Source organism: Bubalus bubalis, chromosome 17 (assembly GCF_019923935.1).
Source record: "Bubalus bubalis isolate 160015118507 breed Murrah chromosome 17, NDDB_SH_1, whole genome shotgun sequence".
NCBI classification, from domain to species: domain Eukaryota; kingdom Metazoa; phylum Chordata; class Mammalia; order Artiodactyla; family Bovidae; genus Bubalus; species Bubalus bubalis.
The window spans coordinates 42,806,726-42,826,319 of record NC_059173.1 but is presented as its reverse complement, the minus strand read 5'-3'; the positions used below and the strand labels follow the sequence as shown (position 1 = coordinate 42,826,319).

The 19,594-nt window shown below is 40.5% G+C and overlaps 2 protein-coding genes and 1 pseudogene across 2 annotated transcripts in view; all 3 read right to left on the bottom strand.

Moving 5' to 3' along the window:
- Nucleotides 1-5,240: 5,240 nt before the first annotated feature.
- On the bottom strand, nt 5,241-5,890 carry LOC102408126 (ferritin heavy chain-like). Its single transcript, XM_044930425.1, has one exon. It carries the CDS (start codon nt 5,784-5,786, stop codon nt 5,241-5,243), a length of 546 nt encoding a protein of 181 aa, XP_044786360.1. The 5' UTR covers nt 5,787-5,890.
- A 544-nt stretch (nt 5,891-6,434) lies between these two features.
- LOC112580021 lies at nt 6,435-6,615 on the bottom strand (annotated as a pseudogene).
- An 8,231-nt stretch (nt 6,616-14,846) lies between these two features.
- The window catches only part of ABHD18 (abhydrolase domain containing 18), a gene marked incomplete in the record, with an annotated part of 37,266 nt that continues 32,518 nt past the window's right edge, over nt 14,847-19,594 (bottom strand). The window contains 1 exon segment of the mRNA XM_045163165.1: nt 14,847-17,065. Within this exon segment, the coding sequence (XP_045019100.1) occupies nt 17,014-17,065 (52 nt within the window).

Sequence of the window (19,594 nt, the reverse complement as noted above, 5' to 3'; positions counted from 1 at the left end):
AGTTAAAACGTCCACCGGTGTGTTATTTTTAAAAGAAGGCCTGACAGCTTTGGAAGCCCAGCCAGGGCAGTACCCCTTCACAGAGATTCCAGGCTAACCTGGTGACTGAAGGCCTAAGGTTTAGAATTCTCTTGGAGAAGCACTTTAGGGGTGGCTGGGATGTCCAGGTGGTGGTTCCTGCCACTTCAGCAACAGGCTGTGACAAGAAGTGGAGAGCAGCATGCCTTCTGCCTGGTACTGTGTTTTAGGATTTTGCTGATGCAGAGGATGTCCTACCTGGTGTTGGTCAGATCCTTGGAACTTCACGTTTCCTGCATGAACCTGTGTGAGCAGCTGTCAAACTCCGGTGCAGAGGGGATGGGCTGATTAGAAGTTTGGGGACCAAAATCAATTAGGTGATCTTTATTAGAAAGATTGCAATAAAATGTTTTAAAGCAAATAAAAATAGGTGGGTCTGAGTAAAAACAAGAGGGTACAGAAAGGTTTAGGGATGTGAAAGTGAATGAGCATCAGTTGACATCTAGCTGTTATGTACCTCTTTCCAGCTACATTACAAAAAACTAAAATTAGGTTTGTCATATATTGACACCAGTGTTGAGGATTTCTAGATGGAGTACCATAATATTTTTAATATTTGAGGTTTTAATTATACTATTAACACAATCATCCAGTTTTCTTTTGATGAATTGGTGAAAACATAGGTTGTCTGGATATATTCTTAGAAGAAGAATAATCCTGCTGATTGTCAGGAGCTGGGAATGAGGAAGTGAAGAAGTATTTAATGGGTATTGTTTCACTTTTACAAGGTGAAAGAGTTGATGGGGATGGATGGTGGTGATAATTGGTCAATGTTATGAACATAGTTATTACCACTGAACTGTATGCCTAGAAGTGGGAAAGATTTGGGGAGGGATAAATTAGAAGATCGGAATTGATACATACACACCACTAAGTATAAAATAGATAACTAATAAAGACCTGTATAGCACAGGAAATTCAGTGCTCTGTAGTAGTCTATAAGAGAAGAGGATCCCAAAGTGTATGTATAACTGATTCAGTTTACTGTATACTTGAAACTAACACATTGTAAATCAACTATACCCCAATAAAATTTTTTTAATGGTAAAAAAAAAAAAAAAAATTTAAAGAAGTTTGGTGTTAAGGACTGAAAGAAGATGAGTGAAGAGTGTTTTTACTGAGGCCTGGTAAGAAGACTGTAGCTAGGACACAATAAACAAAGCATGGGTTGGAGAGATTGGAGAGATAGCCTAGGGCAAGCCTGCAGCTTCCAGAGGTGGTGAAAGTCAATGTGTTAGTTGTTCAGTCAGGTCTGACTTTGTGACCCCATGGACTGTAGCCTTCCAGGCTCCTCTGTCCATGGAATTCTCCAGGCAAGAATACTAGAATGAATTGCCATTCCCTTTTCCAGGGGCTCTTCCTGACCCAGGAATTGAACCTAAGTCTCCTTCATTGCAGGCAGATTCTTTTCCGTCTGAACCACCAGGGAAGCTATAAGTGGTAGGGCTTGAATTTTATTCTCAGAGTAATAGGAAACCACCAAAAGGTTTCTATCATTAAAAACAATTGCTGCAAAATGGAAAATAAAGGGAGATGGGCAGTGGCAAAAGCCAAAATGTGATAAAAATAAGTGATTGTAGCAGTCCAGGAATGAAACATTGGTCTGGATTCAAGTTGTGGCAGTACATATGGCAGTAGAGTGACTTAAGATTCATTTTGGAAATAGGACTTGCTGATCTAATAGCTGTTCGAAGTAAGATAAAGAAAAGAATCAAGTTCTAAATTTCTCCCTAGAATAACTGGGGTTGAGATAGGAGTGTGGGTATAGACACTTTGCCTCCTCTTCCTAGTATCCTTAGCATGTAATTAAGTCAGAGAAATTTTTAAGAATTGACTGAGAGTAAAATCGGAATCAAAATGTGAGGAATAAACATGAAAATCATTTGAAATTAGGGGAAAGCATGGGAATTCCCAGGCAATTTAGTGGTTAGGACTCCAGGTTTCCACTGCAGGGGTCACTGGTTGATCCCTGGTTGGGGAACTAAAATCTTAAGAGCTTTGTGGCATGGCAGAAAAAGAAAGAAAGAAAGAAGTGAGGAAAATACAGGTTAAAACCACTATAACCCATCAGTGTGGCTACAAAGGTCTGACACTTTCAAAATTATTGATGAGGATGGGGATTAATGAGAACTTTTATACAGTAGTAATATAAATTAGCACAACCATTTTGGAAATCTGTTTGCCAGTATGTAGTGTGGTTGAACATGAACATATCTCTGACCCAGGCATTTTACTCCTATGTATATACCCAACAGTAACTGGTGCACCAAAAGACATGAATCAAATGTTCATAGCAGAATTAGTTTGGTTTTTGTGTTGGGGGGGGGCAGGGGTGTGCCATGGGGCAGGTGAGGGATAGAACCTGTGTCTCCTGCAGTGGCAGTGCAGAGTCCTAACCACCAACCAGGGAATTCCTACTAGTATTTCTTGCAATGAGAGCATTTTTGAATTTGAACATCTCAAAGTTGTGATAGACAAAGCTGTCCACCATAAAGTACATAGGCATGAAGATACCTCCTAACTCTTACTCTCCATTGCTCTTGAGTCTATGATGACCAAACCTGTCTTTTCATCAAAAATTTGCCTATTGAGGACTACCCTGGTAGTACAGTGAATAAGAATCCACCTGCCAATGCAGGGGACATGGGTTCAATTCCTAGTCCAGGAAGATTCCACATGCTGTGGAGCAACTAAGCCTGTGTGTCCACAACTACTGAGCCTGCATGCTATGACTACTGAAGCCCCTGCGTTTAGAATCTGTGCTCTGTAACAAGAAAAGCCACCGAAGTGAGAAGCCCTCAATGCAACTAGAGAAAGCCCGCACAAAGCAAAGATGACTCAGTGCAAACCAAAAATAAATAAATATATAAATATTAAAAAAAAAAAAAGATTTACCTGTACAGAAGGGATTTATGGATTATCTTGTTCATGTTCAATATATAAATATTAAAAAAAAAAAAAAAGATTTACCTGTACAGAAGGGATTTATGGATTATCTTGATCAGGACTTGGCTAACTGTAACCTCTGGATCAAACCCTGTCCACCACTTATTTTATACAGGTGCAGTGTAAGAGTAGTTTTACATTTTAAAATTTTAATTTGATTTTTATTTTATATTGAAGTATAGTTGTGGCTCAGATGGTAAAGCGTCTGCCTACAATGCAGGAGACCCAGGTTCGATCCCTGGGTCAGGAAGTTCCCCTGGAGAAGGAAATGGCAACCCACTCCAGTATTCTTGCCTGGAAAATCCCGTGGACCAAGGAGCCTGGTAGGCTATAGTCCATGGGGTTGCAAAGAGTTGGACACGACTGAACCACTTCATTTCACTTCACTTCATAGTTGATTTACAATGTTGTGTTAGTTTCAGGTCTACAGCAAAGTGATTCAGTTACACATATTCTTAGATTCTTTTCCCATGTGGGTTATTACAGAATACTGACTGGCTTTTACATTTTTTCCCTCTTTTTTGTTCCTTTTTTTTTGTATCTTTGGATATTTTTAAAAAATAAAATAGTACATATTTAAGGTATACAGTATGATGGTTTGATATACATAAGAATAGCAAAATGACACTTTCAGTTCTGTTCAGTTCAGTCGCTCAGTCATGTCCGACTCTTTGCGACCCCATGAATCGCAGCATGCCAGGCCTCCCTGTCTATCACCATCCCCCGGAGTTCACTCGAACACACGTCCATCGAGTCGGTGATGCTATCCAGCCATCTCATCCTCTGTCGTCCCCTTCTCCTCCTGCCCCCAATCCCTCCCAGCATCAGAGTCTTTTCCAATGAGTGAACTCTTCACATGAGGTGGCCAAAGTACTGGAGTTTCAGCTTTAGCATCATTCCTTCCAAAGAAATCCCAGGGCTGATCTCCTTCAGAATGGACTGGTTGGATCTCCTTGCAGTCCAAGGGACTCTCAAGAGTCTTCTCCAACACCACAGTTCAAAAGCATCAATTCTTTAGTGCTCAGCTTTCTTCACAGTCCAACTCTCACATCCATACATGACCACTGGAAACACCATAGCCTTGACTAGACAGACCTTTGTTGGCAAAGTCATATCTTTGTTTTTTAATATGCTATCCAGGTTGGTTATAACTTTCCTTCCAAGGAGTAAGCGTCTTTTAATTTCATGGCTGCAGTCACCATCTGCAGTGATTTTGGAGCCCCAAAAAGATAAAGTCTGACACTGTTTCCACTGTTTCCCCCATCTATTTCCCATGATGTGATGGACCAGATGCCATGATCTTCGTTTTCTGAATGTTGAGCTTTAAGCCAACTTTTTCACTCTCCTCTTTCACTTTCATCAAGTGGCTTTTTAGTTCCTCTTCACTTTCTGCCATAAGGGTGGTGTCATCTGCATATTTGAGGTTATTGATATTTCTCCCGGCAATCTTGATTCCAGCTTGCGCTTCTTCCAGTCCAGCGTTTCTCATAATGTACTCTGCATATAAGTTAAATAAACAGGGTGACAATATACAGCCTTGACGAACTCCTTTTCCTATTTGGAACCAGTCTGTTGTTCCATGTCCTGTTCTAACTGTTGCTTCCTGACCTGCATACAGGTTTCTCAAGAGGCAGGTCAGGTGGTCTGGTATTCCCATCTCTTGAAGAATTTTCCACAGTTTATTGTGATCCACACAGTCAAAGGCTTTGGCATAGTTTTTCCTCATATAGTTACCATATATTTTTTTTATGATGATAGCAGTTAAAATTTATTCTCTTAGCAAATTTCCAGTATTTGATAGTGTTTTTGTTTTTTTTTTAATATCCATTTATTTTTTGGCTGTGCCAAGTCTTAGTTGTGGCAAGCAGGATTTTTTATTTGTTTGTTTTGGTACCAAATTAGTTTATTTGAAGGAATGGTACTAAAGAAAGAACTTAAGTAGATGTTTTGGTACAACTTATAGAAAAGATGCTGCTGCTACTGCTGCTAAGTAGCTTCAGTCGTGTCTGACTCTGTGCGACCCCATAGACGGCAGCCCACCAGGCTTCCCCATCCCTGGGATTCTCCAGGCAAGAACACTGGAGTGGGTTGCCATTGCCTTCTCCAATGCATGAAAGTGAAAGTGAATAGAAAAGATGATTATAACCCCAATATACATGTACTGCCTTGGTGACCAGGGAAGTCACCCCTGTGGCTACGGGAAGCCAGCCTGAGGCTTAGCTCTCACTGTGTCCCAGGGTGTGCTTGTCAAAGAGGTACTCTGCCATGCCAGATCCAGGGGCCCGGATCTTTCGAAGATTGGTTTTGTGGTCACCCAATTCTTTGATGGCTTCCACCTGCTCGTTCAGGTAATGAGTCTCCATAAAATCACACAGATGGGGGTCATTTTTTTCAGTGGCAAGTTTGTGCAGTTCCAGTAGTGACTGATTCACACTTCTTTCCAAGCATGGTGCACATTCCATTGCATTCAGCCCATTCTCCCAGTCATCGCGGTCTGGTTTCTTGATATCCTGAAGGAAGATTTGGCCACCTCGTCGGTGGTGCAGCTTCATCTGTTTCTCAGCATATTCCCTCTCCTCATGAGATTGGTGAAGAAAGTACTTGGCAAAGTTCTTCAAAGCCCCATCATCGCGGTCAAGATAGTATGACATGGACAGGTAGACATAGGAGACGTTAGAGCTCCAGGTTGGTTGGCGGTTGATGGCGGCCTCCGAGTCCTGGTGGTAGTTCCAGCACACCTGCGACGGGGATGCGGTTGTCATCGCAGGCAGCTGAGAAGAGGCGGTGGTGGCGGCCGCTGTGCGGCACTGGAGCAGCGGCGGGGACCTTGGGCCTGTTGGAGGGCACTGTCAGGTGCTGAGGAGTCCGGCTGGGCGGCGACGAGCAGGCGGGGAAGGAGCTACCGGGTTCCCTTCAAGCACTGTTGGTGCAGAAAACCCCGGCGACTCTCCACGAAGACTGTCCATGCAGGAATTTCAGTTGCAGCATGGGAACTCTTAGTTGTGGCATATGGGATGTAGTTCCCTGACCAGGGATTGAACCTGGGCCCCCTGCTTTGAGAGCCGAGTCTTAGCCACCGGATCACCAGGGAAGTCCCCGATACAATATTAAGAACTGTGGTCATCATGTTGTATATTAGATCTCTAGACTTAATAAGCCTAACTTTTAAACTACTTTTCTCCATTCACTTTACTCCCCCTCCCCCCACCCCACCTCCAGCCACCTCCCACCCCACCGGACTCAGTTATTTGCTTGTCTTCCAGCAACTGTCAGGAACTCTTACAAGTAATGCAGGAAAACCTGAGAAAATCAACTTCCTGGGCTAGCTTGAGACAGCTTACAATGAAAACCCCACTCCAGGACAGGAAAGGGCAGTTTCTGCCTTTTGGTACTTCAAAAATTGTCCCCGAGGGGGGTGCACCGTTCCTGGAAGTACTGCAGTATCAGGTCGTGAACAGAGCAAGTTCCTATTCCAACTCTCTGCTTCAAAAATCCATTTAATATATTGTTCTTGGCTAGAGGATTTATCAGATATTAAACTGATAAGAACAGATACTACACTTGATATTAGCCAGAAGGCTGAGAAGCCATAAATTCACTTTTAAATATGATAATGGCTGGGGTCAATAGCTATTAGCTTGGAATTTGACCTCCATCAATGTAATAATTGCATATTGCACAAAATTTAAAAGTCTAGAATATATTTGATGCAAACTTTAAAAATGTTGGACCTTAGACATCTTGTTGAGGTTCCCCCTCCAAGAAAACCAAAGCCATAAGGTCAGTTGTATAATTGAGCAGCTTTTCAGAATAAAAATCTAGCTCCTTCTGGCCTCAACACCTTTTCTAACCAGATCTTTCAGCCTAAAGGCCTGAATCTTAATTTTCCTCTTAACTTGTTATTATATCTTTTAGTATTAAAAAGTAAAAGGAAGTTTTCTTGGTACATAAAAACTATATGAAATTTAAATTCCAGTTCTATAAATAAGTTTTATTGGGATGCAGCATGCTCATTCATTTATGTACTGCCTATGGCTGCCTTTGCACTACAATGGTAGAGTTGAGTACTTGTGACAGAGACCATATGTGGTGCTTTCACCACTTTGTACTATTGCTAAAAGGCAGATATCCAGAGAATAGAATCTAATCAAATGCTGTAAATGGCTTCCAAAGGGTGGTGAATATGTTTAATTAAAAGCATTTGCCTTAAATGGATATCAGTCGTTTGGCAGCACATATCTGCATGAAAAGTTGCTTTTAAAGTTGAAATATGTAAAATTTCGTTATGAAACAGCATTTACAGATGAGTATTTGGAACAGATTTGATGTAGATCTGGAGTGTTTTCTGACACCACCCATCAATTCTATATCCTGACTCTCCTACACCACCTGGGTGTCCAACAGTTCAGTTCAGTTCTGACATGAACTACTTCAGAAGTTAAAACACCCAGTCCCATAAGTCTGCCCTCACTTTAGTTTTTATCATTTTTTTCCTTTTTTTTTAAAACTTTTTATTTTGCATTGGCGCATCGTCGATTAACAATGTTGTGATCGTTTCCGGTGGACAGCAAAGGGACTCAACCATACACATACATGTATTCATTCTCCCCCAAACTCCCCTGCCCTCACTTTAGGCGTCAGCAACAAACAGGGTACTCAGGCCACCCACACTTTTGCCCAGTCAATTACAAATAAGAGGTTCCCACAACCTTCTCTTTAGGTTTGATAATTCATTCGAAAGGCTCATACAACTCAGGGAAACACTTTGTTTACATTTTTAAATTTATCATGAAGGATACAACTCTGGAACGGCCAGATGAAAGAGATGCACAGGGCAAAGTATGGGAGAGGAGGGACTGAGTTTCCCTGCTCTCTCCCAGCATGTCACACCCACCCTCCCCTTCACAGCACCTTGATGTGTTCACCAACCCAGAGCTCTCTAAATCCCACTGCTTACGGGTTTTTCTGAAAGTTTCATCACTTAGCCATGTTGATTAAATCATTGGTCATTGGTAATTAATTCAGCCTCCAGTCCCTCTCTCCCATTGTACAGACTGTACAATAAAAGCCAAAGAATGTACATGCTGCCAAGGTAACCTGCAGGCCAACCGTGTATATCAGCCACAGAGGTGTCCATAAGAACTCTACAGAGCTGGCTCGCGACCTGTTCACTAACTTCAGAGAGAGAAAGGGAATTATAAGATGTGCATATAACTGCATGAATACAGAAACAGAACCAACTAATGGGGTAACAGAGGGAGGGAGGCTTTTCTTTGGATGTTTGACCCTAGGGCAGCAGGGGCCAGGCGGAACTGAAAAGGGAGCTGCACTAAAGCTCCGCTCCTTTTCCTGAAGGATCTCTCAGGGTAACAAGCAAAAGTATGACCATGCCCCTAGTCTGGCCCCAGGTCATCTATGGAAAGGAAAAATGTGCCCCCAGACTGGAGGAGGGCATGGCAACTGGAGGAGGGCGTGGCAACCCACTCCAGTAGTCTTGCCTGGAGAATCCCATGGACAGAGGAGCCTGGTGGCCTACAGTCCATGGGGTTGCAAAGAGTCGGACACAACTGAGGTGAGTTAGCATGCACACACAGGCAGGGGCCACACTGTCACCTGGAGCCCTGTTTGTCCCCGCTGGCTTTGCCACTGAACCGACTGTGTCACAGGATCTGCAAAGGTGTGCGTTTTCTAGCCAGGAAACTGGAGGTCTAATCCCAAATCAGCAGCACTCCTGCAGCCAGAACTCAGGCTTCACAGAAAAGTCTCAACTGCTGCCTTAGAAGCCTGCCTCTGCGAGTGTTTCTTTCCGATCTCTCCTCCTTCACTAGAAAAGTGACAAAACCAGTTGCGTGGGGTATAAGTCACATGAAGCAGGACTTGGGTGGCCCTGCTTATCCAGAGGAACTGGAGCTGGGGCAGCTTCTGTGGCGTGGCGGGGGAAGCGGGGACTGAGCCACCAGGGGGCCAGTGGCGGCATCCCCATCACCTGGGGTGGAGAAGGTGGGGGGCAGCCTAGCTCAGGGGGCCAGCACAGCAGTGACGGTGATCCCCTGGTCACCAGTGTATCCTCTGTCCGCGTGCTTCAGGGCCTTCGTACCTCCAAAGGGATTCTCAAACTCTACTATGTGGCCTGCAGATAGATCTAGATGCTTTCTTCGTACAGGCATTTTCTTCGTATCAGTCATTTAAATTTCCCCACAGGTGGAGAATATCTCCATGACAAGATCCTTCATCACGTGCTTCATCAGCTTCCTGATACGCACTTTGTGGGGTTTCAGGAAAGGTCTCTGCTTTTTTTCCTTTTTCATCTCTTTTAGGTGGTTTGCATGGGAAGCAGGAACACCACCTTTTGGCACATGTGCGTCGAGAGAGACTTAAGTGGCACAGGAGCTGCTGGGAGCTGGAGGTGCTAGACGGACGGACTTGCTGAAACTTTCCCTGGCCCTTGAGCCGCTGCTGGTGCTGCGGTCGCAGCTGCAGGTGGAGCAGGATGAAGATCTGCTGCTACACTTGGAAGCACTGCGTCTATTGTTTTACCCCTGTCTCAATGCTTCTCACTTTACTCCTTGGTGCTCCTTTATCTTTAGAGCGATCCTTAGATGTCTCACTTCTAACTTGAACCTGGGAAAGTATCCCTAAAAGATGGCTGCTGCTGCTGCTAAGTCACTTCAGTCGTGCACGACTCTGTGCGACCCCACAGACGGCAGCCCACCAGGCTTCCCCATCCCTGGGATTCTCCAGGCAAGAACATTGGAGTGGGTTGCCATGTCCTTCTCCAATGCATGAAAGTGAAAAGTGAAAGGGAAGTTGCTCAGTTGTGTCCAACCCTCAGCGACCCCATGGACTGCAGCCATCCAGGCTCCTCCTTCCATGGGATTTTCCAGGCAAGAGTACTGGAGTGGGGTGCCATTGCCTTCTCCCTAAAAGATGGCAGTTCTCACCAAAGAACAGGATCTTCCACCAAGGCTATCGCTTCCCTCTCTCCTCAGCTGCTGAATCTAATGTACAGTTGATCCTTGAACAACAGGCGGTTGAACTGCTTGGGTCCATCCAAAAATACCTGGACTTTTAAAAAAGTAATAAACACCACAGCACTGCAGGACCAAAGCAGTGTTGATAGAATATAGGAATGCTGAGCAGGGAATACTTTGGAACCAAGTACACCTAATGTGGGGCTGAATTACAGAAGGATTTCTTGCTTTGCAGAGGGTCAAAGCTCCTAACTTAAACCCTGAGTTTCAAGGGTCAACTGTGGTTTAAAATTACAATCTGGTACACGGAAAAGAGCACTACACTCGGAATGGACCAGCTGGTAGTCCTTGAACTATGCCAGGAACTGCCTGCATAAAAAATGAATCAGACCTGCTTGTTTTACAGACTGGGTTTGGAGAGGGTGGGGCACAAACAGTTGAGTACTTAAATATAATGAGATAAGGGTAAGATAAATGTAAGCTCTGGGGGTTTTAGAAAGAAAAGATTAGAAACTTTATTGTTGTTGCTCGGTTGTGTAAAGCTATTTGGGAGCCCATGGAGTCTCCTCAATCAGGAAGATTCCCTGGAGAAGGAAATGGCAACCCACTCCTGTATTCTTGCCTGGAGAATCCCCATAGACAGAGGAGCCTGGTGGGCTATAGTCCATGAGATCACAAAGAATCAGACATGACTGAGAGACTAACACACTAAAGTGAACATAGTAATTCTAGCCATTATTGTGAACTCATTTGTTACGATATAGCAAGATAAGTGAAAATATTTTTAAAATTGCAAAACATTAATAAATGTATTAATATGAGCATCCATTTTAAAGAAACTTTTTAAGTGTAAAACAACTTGAAATTTATAGAAGTGCTATACCAAAGCCTTTGACTGTGTGGATCACAATAAACTGTGGAAAATTCTTCAAGAGATGGGAATACCAGACCACCTGACCTGCCTCTTGAGAAACCTGTATGCAGGTCAGGAAGCAACAGTTAGAACTGGACATGGAACAACAGACTGGTTCCAAATAGGAAAAGGAGTACGTCAAGGCTGTATATTGTCACCCTGCTTATTTAACTTATATGCAGAGTACATTATGAGAAACACTGGACTGGAAGAAGCACAAGCTGGAATCAAGATTGCCGGGAGAAATATCAATAACCTCAAATATGCAGATGACACCACCCTTATGGCAGAAAGTGAAGAAGAACTAAAGAACCTCTTGATGAAAGTGAAAGAGGAGAGTGAAAAAATTGGCTTAAAACTCAACATTCACAAAGATCACTAAGATCATGGCATCTGGTCCCATCACTTCATGGCAAATAGATAGGGAAACAGTGGAAACAGTAGCTGACTTTATCTTTTTGGGGCTCCAAAATCACTGCAGATGGTGACTGTAGCCATGAAATTAAGATGTTTACTGCTTGGACGGAAAGTTATGACCAACCTAGATAGCATATTAAAAAGCAGAGCCATTAGTTTGCCAACAAAGGTCCGTCTAGTCAAGGCTATGGTTTTTCCAGTAGTCATGTATAGATGTAAGAAAGCTGAGCACCGAAGAATTGATGCTTTTGAAGTGTGGTGTTGGAGAAGACTCTTGAGAGTCCCTTGGATTGCAAGGAGATCCAACCAGTCCATCTTAAAGGAGATCAGTCCTGAGTGTTCATTGGAAGGACTGATGTTGAAGTTGAAACTCCAATACTTTGGCCACCTGCTGTGAAGAGCTGACTCATTTGAAAAGACCCTGATGCTGGGAAAGATTGAGGGCAGGAGGAGAAGGGGATGACATAGGATGACATGGTTGGATGGCATCACTGACTTAATGGACATGAGTTTGGGTAAACTTTGGGAGTTGGTGATGGGACAGGGAGGCCTGGCATGCTGCGGTCCATGGGGTCGCAAAGAGCCTGACACAACGGAGCGACTGAACTGAACTGAACTGAAAGGAAGTAGCAAGATTTCCAAAATGACTTTCATTGATCTACACCTAAAATCTTAACGTAACTGTGGTTCGTTTGTCAAAACTAAGAAAGTTTCCCACTAATGTGCTTTTTCTGTTCCAGGATAGAAAACAATAGTTTTTAATGAATCAGAGAATGAAAAGTTAATATGGTTTGAGATACCACATTGCATTGTTTAAGAAACTATCACTTATGGTATTTGGGTGTAGTATCAAGGAGGAATATCCTTAATTATCTAAAAAGGAAAACACTTTTCCTTCTTCCAACCAGATTTTATTCACACCCTTTTAACCTTTCAGAACAGATCAAATGCAGAAGCGGATATGGCAGTCCAGCTGTCTTCTCTAAAGTTAGATATTTAAAAGTTTCGCAAGACTAAAATAATGCTACACTACTCACTAAAAATATTTTTTTGGGGTATTGGAAAACAAGTTACTTTTTATTAAAACTGTTAACATTCATGGGTGCACTGGTCTTTAAAAGTATTTATTAATATTTGACTGCATCTGGCCTTAGTTGCAGCTTGTGGGCTCTTCATTGTGTCATGTGAGATCTTTTGTTGGGATGCACGGACTCTCTCATAGTTTCCCTTGTGGCTCAGCTGGTAAAGAATTTGCCTGCAATGTGGGACACCTGGGTTCAATCCCTGGGTTGGAAAGATTCCCTGGAGAAGGCAAAGGGTACCCATTCTAGTATTCTGGCCTAGAGAATTTCGTGGGCTATATATATATGTATAGTCCATGGGGTCCAAAGAGACGCAACTGAGCGACCTTCACTTTCATGGACTCTCTACTTGTGACACACAGGCTCAGCTGCTCTGTGACATGCGGGATATTACTTCCCCAACCAGGGATCAATCTTGTGTCCTTTGCATTACAAGGCAGATTCTTAACCATTAGGTCACTAAGGAAGTCCCAAGATAAGTTCAAGTCTTAACCTCCAGTACCTTGAATATGATCTTAGGAAATAGATTTTTGCAGATGTAATCTAGTTAAAATTAGATCATACTGGATTAGAGTGGGTCCTAATCCAATGACTGATGTCCTTATAAGAAGAGGGTAATTTGGATACAGAAATGAGAATGCCATGTGAGGAAGGAGGCAAAGATTGGAATCATGCATCTACAGGCCAAGGAATGCTACAAATTGTCTTCAACCATCAGGAGCTAGGAGCAGGGCATGTAGCAGATCTTTCACTGTAAACTTCAGAGGGAGCAAGGACCTATGGACACCTTGACTTTGGCCTTCTAACCTCCAGAACTGCGAGAAAATTTCTGTTGGTTGCTGCTGCTGCTGCTAAGTCGCTTCAGTTGTGTCCGATTCTGTGCGACCCCATAGACGGCAGCCCACTAGGCTCCTCTGTCCCTGGGATTCTCCAGGCAAGAATACTGGAGTGGGTTGCCATGTCCTTCTCCAATGCAGGAAAGTGAAAAGTGAAAGTGAAGGTGCTCAGTCATGTCCGACTCTTAGCGACCCCATGGACTGCAGCCTACCAGGCTCCTCTGCCCATGGGATTTTCTAGGCAAGAATACTGGAGTGGGTTGCTATTGCCTTCTTCTTTTGGTTAAGGCCAGTCATTTTGTGTTACATTTTTCACAGCGACCCTAGAAATCTAATATAACATGTATTGGTTTATTATTTTAAAATTAATCAATATTTTAAAATATTTCTTAGTTTCAATTTGTAAAGTGGTAATATTGATAAATGTAATCCACATAACCGAAAGCTCCCTAGGGCCTTCACGTGTTAAATGTATAAAGGGTTCCTAAGATCAAAAAGAGAACCGTTGTCCTTTTTCTTCCCTACGTGCCTCAAAATCTTAACCATACCTATAATATCAGTTACCCTATAAACACTGGTGATTCCAAGTCTTTTTTTTTCCCCCTTCTGTCCAATTCTCTGCTCTGAGTCTCTGATTTATATATCCTACTATTTTTTAGACATCAAAAATCTGTATATGCCAAACTAGGTTCTAGATGCTTTCCCTCACATTGGTCTTCTTCCAGGGTTCTCTCTTTGAAAGGCTTATACCTTATACCACTCGCTTATACCTCATTCCAACTCATCACCAATCCATCATCTGAAATCCATCCAGTTCTCTCTGTATCCACCCACTGCTATCATAATCTTAGCTATAATCATTCTTCACCTGGGCCACTTTAATAGCCTTCTAGCTTATCTCTGCAAGGACTGCCAGCCCCCTACACCTTGTTCTTTTCATTGAAGCCAGAGTGAATTTCTTAAAACACATGAAATCATATATTTAATCTCCACCAACTTCACGTTTCCCCCACTTCATCCCCACCTGAAGAAAACCCTTCATGGCTTTCTGTAGCTTTGCATGAATACCAAAATCCTTAACCTAACCTACAGGACAATGCATGATCTAGTCATAACACTTCTAAAATATTTTTAGGAGCAGATTCCATTAAACAGACTTAACTCTTTGATCAGTTCTTCTATGCTTAGTCACTCAGTTGTGTCCAACTCTTTGCGACCCCATGGACTGCAGCTCGACAGGCTCCTCTGTCCATGGGGGTTCTCCAGGCAAGAATACTGGAGTAGATTGCCATTTCCTTAGAGCAGCAGTTAAGCTAGTTTTATTTTTATACTGTTTTTTAACTAAAATAATTATGGGTGTGTGTCAATTCTTGTCCCTTTTAATTTTACATTGTGAATGTTCTTTAAGGATTTTTTTTTTAAGCTGTGCCCCACAGCTTGTGGGATCTTAGTTCCCCAGGCAGGGATGGGACCTATGACTCCTACAGTGGAAGTGCAGAGTCTTAAACCACTGGACGGCCAGGGAAGTCCCAAATTAGGCCGTGTTAATCAAATGTGACATGGGTGTTCTGTATTTAGAAGAAAACCTCTTGAACATAACAAGTAATTTTTTAAATAGACTTTTATTGTGAATATAAAATATCTGGAAATGATTTAAAATTTTCAGTTACAGAGTTAATAATTCAATGATCTTTACAAAAGAAAGCACCACATTAAAATTTACATTCATAAGACACAATCTAAAAATGCATATGCTAAAATAATTTAACAGTACTTACAGTCTTATCATGAAATTTTTTTAAACCACAGATCTAAACTGAGGTCTCAAGCTCAGATGTCTTCAGGGCCAAGTGGGAAACACAAAGTAGTGAAGTAGTCTCATGTAAGAGCCTGGAGTCTGGTGGGCTATGGCAAATGGGGGACTGCATACCCAATATAAAGACTTTTTGAATTCAAAAGTTTTGGAATTATGCACACTGAATAAAACAACTGTGGGCCAAGCTGGCCTGGACTGACTGTCAGTTTGCAGCTCTGGGCTAATGAATTTCTAGCAAGTTACATACCCAGTCTTAAAAATGAGACAACATTTCTTTAGGTAGTTGTGTGGATATGTTCTTAAAACATCTGACTAAGAGAAGAAATTTTTAAAAATACCTTTTTTCACATTTATTTAGGAGAAATTAGTTATGCCTAAGAGTTTATTAAAATTAAATGAATTTTATTCTTTTACAAATAGAAAGTTACATACATTATTATGTACATTATTGCTTATAGGAAATATTTATGTGAAAAATAAAGTACTGGGTTTGCTCAAGCCATTGCTCAGAAAGCATTCAATCACCTCACTAAATACATAAGAAAATACTTGTATTTCAGTTAACCAACAAGTTTATCTTTAAAGAGTATTTTGTTGGAGAACTTTAGTAATTTCATACTGTCAGTATAAAGGTTGTAATCTAAACATGTAAAATTTTACAGCCCAAACCATGTTTGTTCGTTATGTCAAAGCAGTTTTACAGAATTTACAACACTGTATGCCATTGGTGACTTCACGTTAATCATTTAAAAATAGTTTTTAAAAATTAAGGTGATGGAGGCATTATAAGGACAAATAAAATCTCCTTTAAAAAGGCTGCAAAAGCACCTTATAATTCAAATATCCTTACTAGATAGAGTATGACTACTTATAATAAAGTAACCCACAGACAACACATACTTCAAACAAATGCAACTCAAATACATTTATTCCAACCAAAGTATCTTCTACTTTTAAAAAACATTTTAGCTCTTGGCTTCAGAAGTTTAACATAAAAAGAAAGCACCAAGTGTAACCATATAATACTTCTTTTTAAAAAGGTTAAAAAGTTACTAGTTATTATATCTTTTCTATAAAATGAAGTGTATATGGGACAAATCAATTTTTTAAGTGGCCATTAATTTCTGAAATTAAAAAGTCAAAGCTGTTTAAGTATCTGGCTTAAAGTTAGATGTTTAGCAAACTCTAAGTATGTATACAAGAAAATGTTAAGAAATTGTTATCAAGTAATGCAATAGGTCTGTGTCCATTTTCATTTTTCATGAATTGAAACTTTTCAAGTAGGGGAAATATGTTTGGCATTTTTTTTTTCTAACCTAATATTTGGCAAAGTTTTAAAGTCTTATGCATCTTATCTTCATTCTCACATTCAATTATTAAAAGCACTTAAATACAAAGCAATCAGGATTTCTTAGAATTCAAAGTTAACATTAACACTGCTTTTACACAGAATTATCCATGGCAGAAAATTAGTATTGAAAATAGGATTATAAATTCACTATGGATCCATAGAAGAAACATGTTTCTCAAATCAAGTCAATAATAGAAATACCATGTAAGGGAATATGTACAACACAGGCTGACATATTACAAACGAAGTTTGATTTAGCAGTTCTTTAAAAACCAAAAGGGCTTCTATGAATGCTTTTAAATTAATAAATTATTCATAATAAAAATGTAAAGTTTTCATAAATAACAACAGACTAGATAATTGATTTTTATGGGACTCCCACAAACTAACAAAATATTCAACATTGTTTCATCCAAATGTTGGTTTACAATTATTCAAATGTATTTAAAGATAATAGTTGACTGATTTGTAATACTAAATTCCAGGCTCAGCTGACAGCAGGTAGAGTAGATAGTGCTGTCTGCTTGTTCTTCACACCATCAAAGGATGAAGCTCCTTTTGTGAGAAACATGACGGCTCCACCGGCTACATAGAGCGAGCCCATTAGTTGGCGTATTTATGGAGGAAGCGTTCAAATGCATCATAGATGGCTCGCCTAAAATTAAACATGAAAGAAAAACTTCAAGTAATTGGCAAAAAAGGGGGACAGACAATGCTTTTACTCTAAGTTATTTCCAAATACCCTGTGGCTTGCAACCTGACCCTGTATCCAAACAGACAGGTATGTGACGGTGTCTGGATCCATGTAATTCGCCACTACTGGAAAAGTTCAAATGTGCTTCCAACTTATGATTCAGAAACTGATGGTTTATAAACTCAAGGTTGATAAAAGCCGTCTTTTCCTGAGAAGCACTTTTTTTGTGCCTTGAAATTTATGTTATTTATATGAATAAAATATGATAAAACGAAAAGGAACTGGTTCTTTCTATTCTTTCTACTTGTTGAAAATTAACTGGCTATATAACTTTTCAAATGTCATATTCAATCTGTTTCATAGATTATGATATAGCAAATGAACTCAAAAGCCTTAGTTTCCTACATTAACTTCACTAGGTATTTTAATATTTTAATTGGAAATAAACAGTCAAATTGACCTGGCCCAAGTTCATAAGATATTATTTGTCAGGCTTATTTTGGCTCTTTTCCTGTTGTCAAATACATTTTCATTGTATAAAATTCAGAAAAAGGGAAAAAAGTCATAATCCCATCACTCTAAGGTATCTATGTTTAATCTTTTCCTACAGGCTTTTTTTTTTTAATGCTCATGTCTGTATTTTTACCCAGTTTAAATAATAACTGAGGAACTTCCCTGGTGATCCGGTGGTTAAGTGTCCACGCTCCCAGTGAAGCGGGACAGGGTTTGATCCCTGGTCAGGGAACTAGATTCCACATGCCACAACTAAGACCTGGCATAGCCAAATAAATAAATAAAAATTTTAATAAATAAATAATAATTGAGATCATATTAATATTAATCCTATATTGTATTTGTTTGACTAAGCATTTCCCCACATCCTTAAAAAGATACTAAGATTAACTTTAAAACTGGCACCTGCTATGTACCGTGATTTCCAATTTGTTGGAAAGAAAAAGTTTTGTATCATTCTTGTGTGGCTCAAAAATATATAAAATGAGGCCCAAGGATGCAATCTGGGCTACTGTACATGGTATGAGAAGGGTTAGTAAAGGTATACATATGCATTTTAAATCATTTGAATAGTCTCTTACTCACTTGTACTATCAATCCAAACAGCTTAACCCAAATTCTTAGAGCACACAAAGGATTGGCTTGTTTTACTTTTAAATCTGCTGAGTGATAAGGATGAATTTGTAAAGTTCTGCTGTTCCAATGTCATCTAAACTTCGTTAGGTTTTAAAGTGACTAGTGGGGAGTATAAGTCAAATAGCTTAGTATTTATTCCTCCTGAGCAAGTTATTTAATCTTTTTTGTTCTCTGTGTTTCTGTATAAAAGGGGATATTAAAAGTAACACCAGAAGAAATCGCTCTAGTACCTGGCACTTACTGATAGCTAACATTTATTTCTTTCTCAAATGAAGCCTTCAAGTGAGCACTGAGGAGTTTTTATAGCTGACTTTGATTACATATATTCTTCTTAATGCCTCTCAGCCATAATCCCACATTTATACATACAAGAGTAATAAAATAAATTTGATAACGATTTACTAAAGCAAGCATGTGGGTTCCCTGCATTCACATGTAACAGAACTTTAGACTCTTCTTGGGCAACCCTAGCAACCCTCCCTACGCACAATTTTTGTTTGCTTTTGTTTTAGTTTTGCTGTGCCAGAGGGTCACTTGAGTGTTGGGTAAATAGTCTGCTCACTCACTGACTAACTCACTGCTTTACAAACGAGTATTTTTTTTTTTAAAGATCATACTATATAAAAAGAAAGTGTTACATTCTTGAGGACATTACAGACTTGAAGAATTAATCTGTACCTCAAGAAGGTGACATCTCTACATAGAACTACATAAGCAACAACATACAGATAATTATTTCTTAGATTAAAAAAGAGCTAAAAACATGTCAAACATACCACACACACAATTCTTCTATGATATGACTGTCCAGTTGGCAGTTTTGGAACACTGCACAGGGCACTGGTCTAACCTCTTGATGTGAACTGATTAATGATAAATATTCCAATAATAACTGTTACAATCAAACGAACAGAAGTAGAAAAAAACTGGCATATAAAAAAACTAGAATAACAGCATAAAAGTTTTTATGAGTGAGTGAGTGAAAGTTGCTCAGTCGTGTCCAACTCTTTGCGACCCCATGGACTATACAGTCCATGGAATTCTCCAGGCCAGAATACTGAAGCAGGTAGCCTTTCCCTTCTCCAGGGGATCTTCCCAACCCAGGGATTGAACCCAGGTCCCCCACATTGCAGGAAAGCTTTTATTTGTAAGTTCTAACAAATACGGAGTCATACAAGATTATTAACAATAAAATCAGTATTTCACTTCTCATTTAAGGTTCAATATTTACTGGCTGCTGGAACACACTGCTAGATTATTCCATGGGATGCTCAGGTCATTCTGACAGAACATCAGAGTGGAGTGAAAAATTCACGATGAGTCAAAGCAAGTTTTACAAAC

Excerpts from the sequence above, each read along its gene's own strand:
- LOC102408126 (XM_044930425.1), bottom strand. The coding sequence starts at position 5,786 with ATGACAACCGCATCCCCGTCGCAGGTGTGCTGGAACTACCACCAGGAC.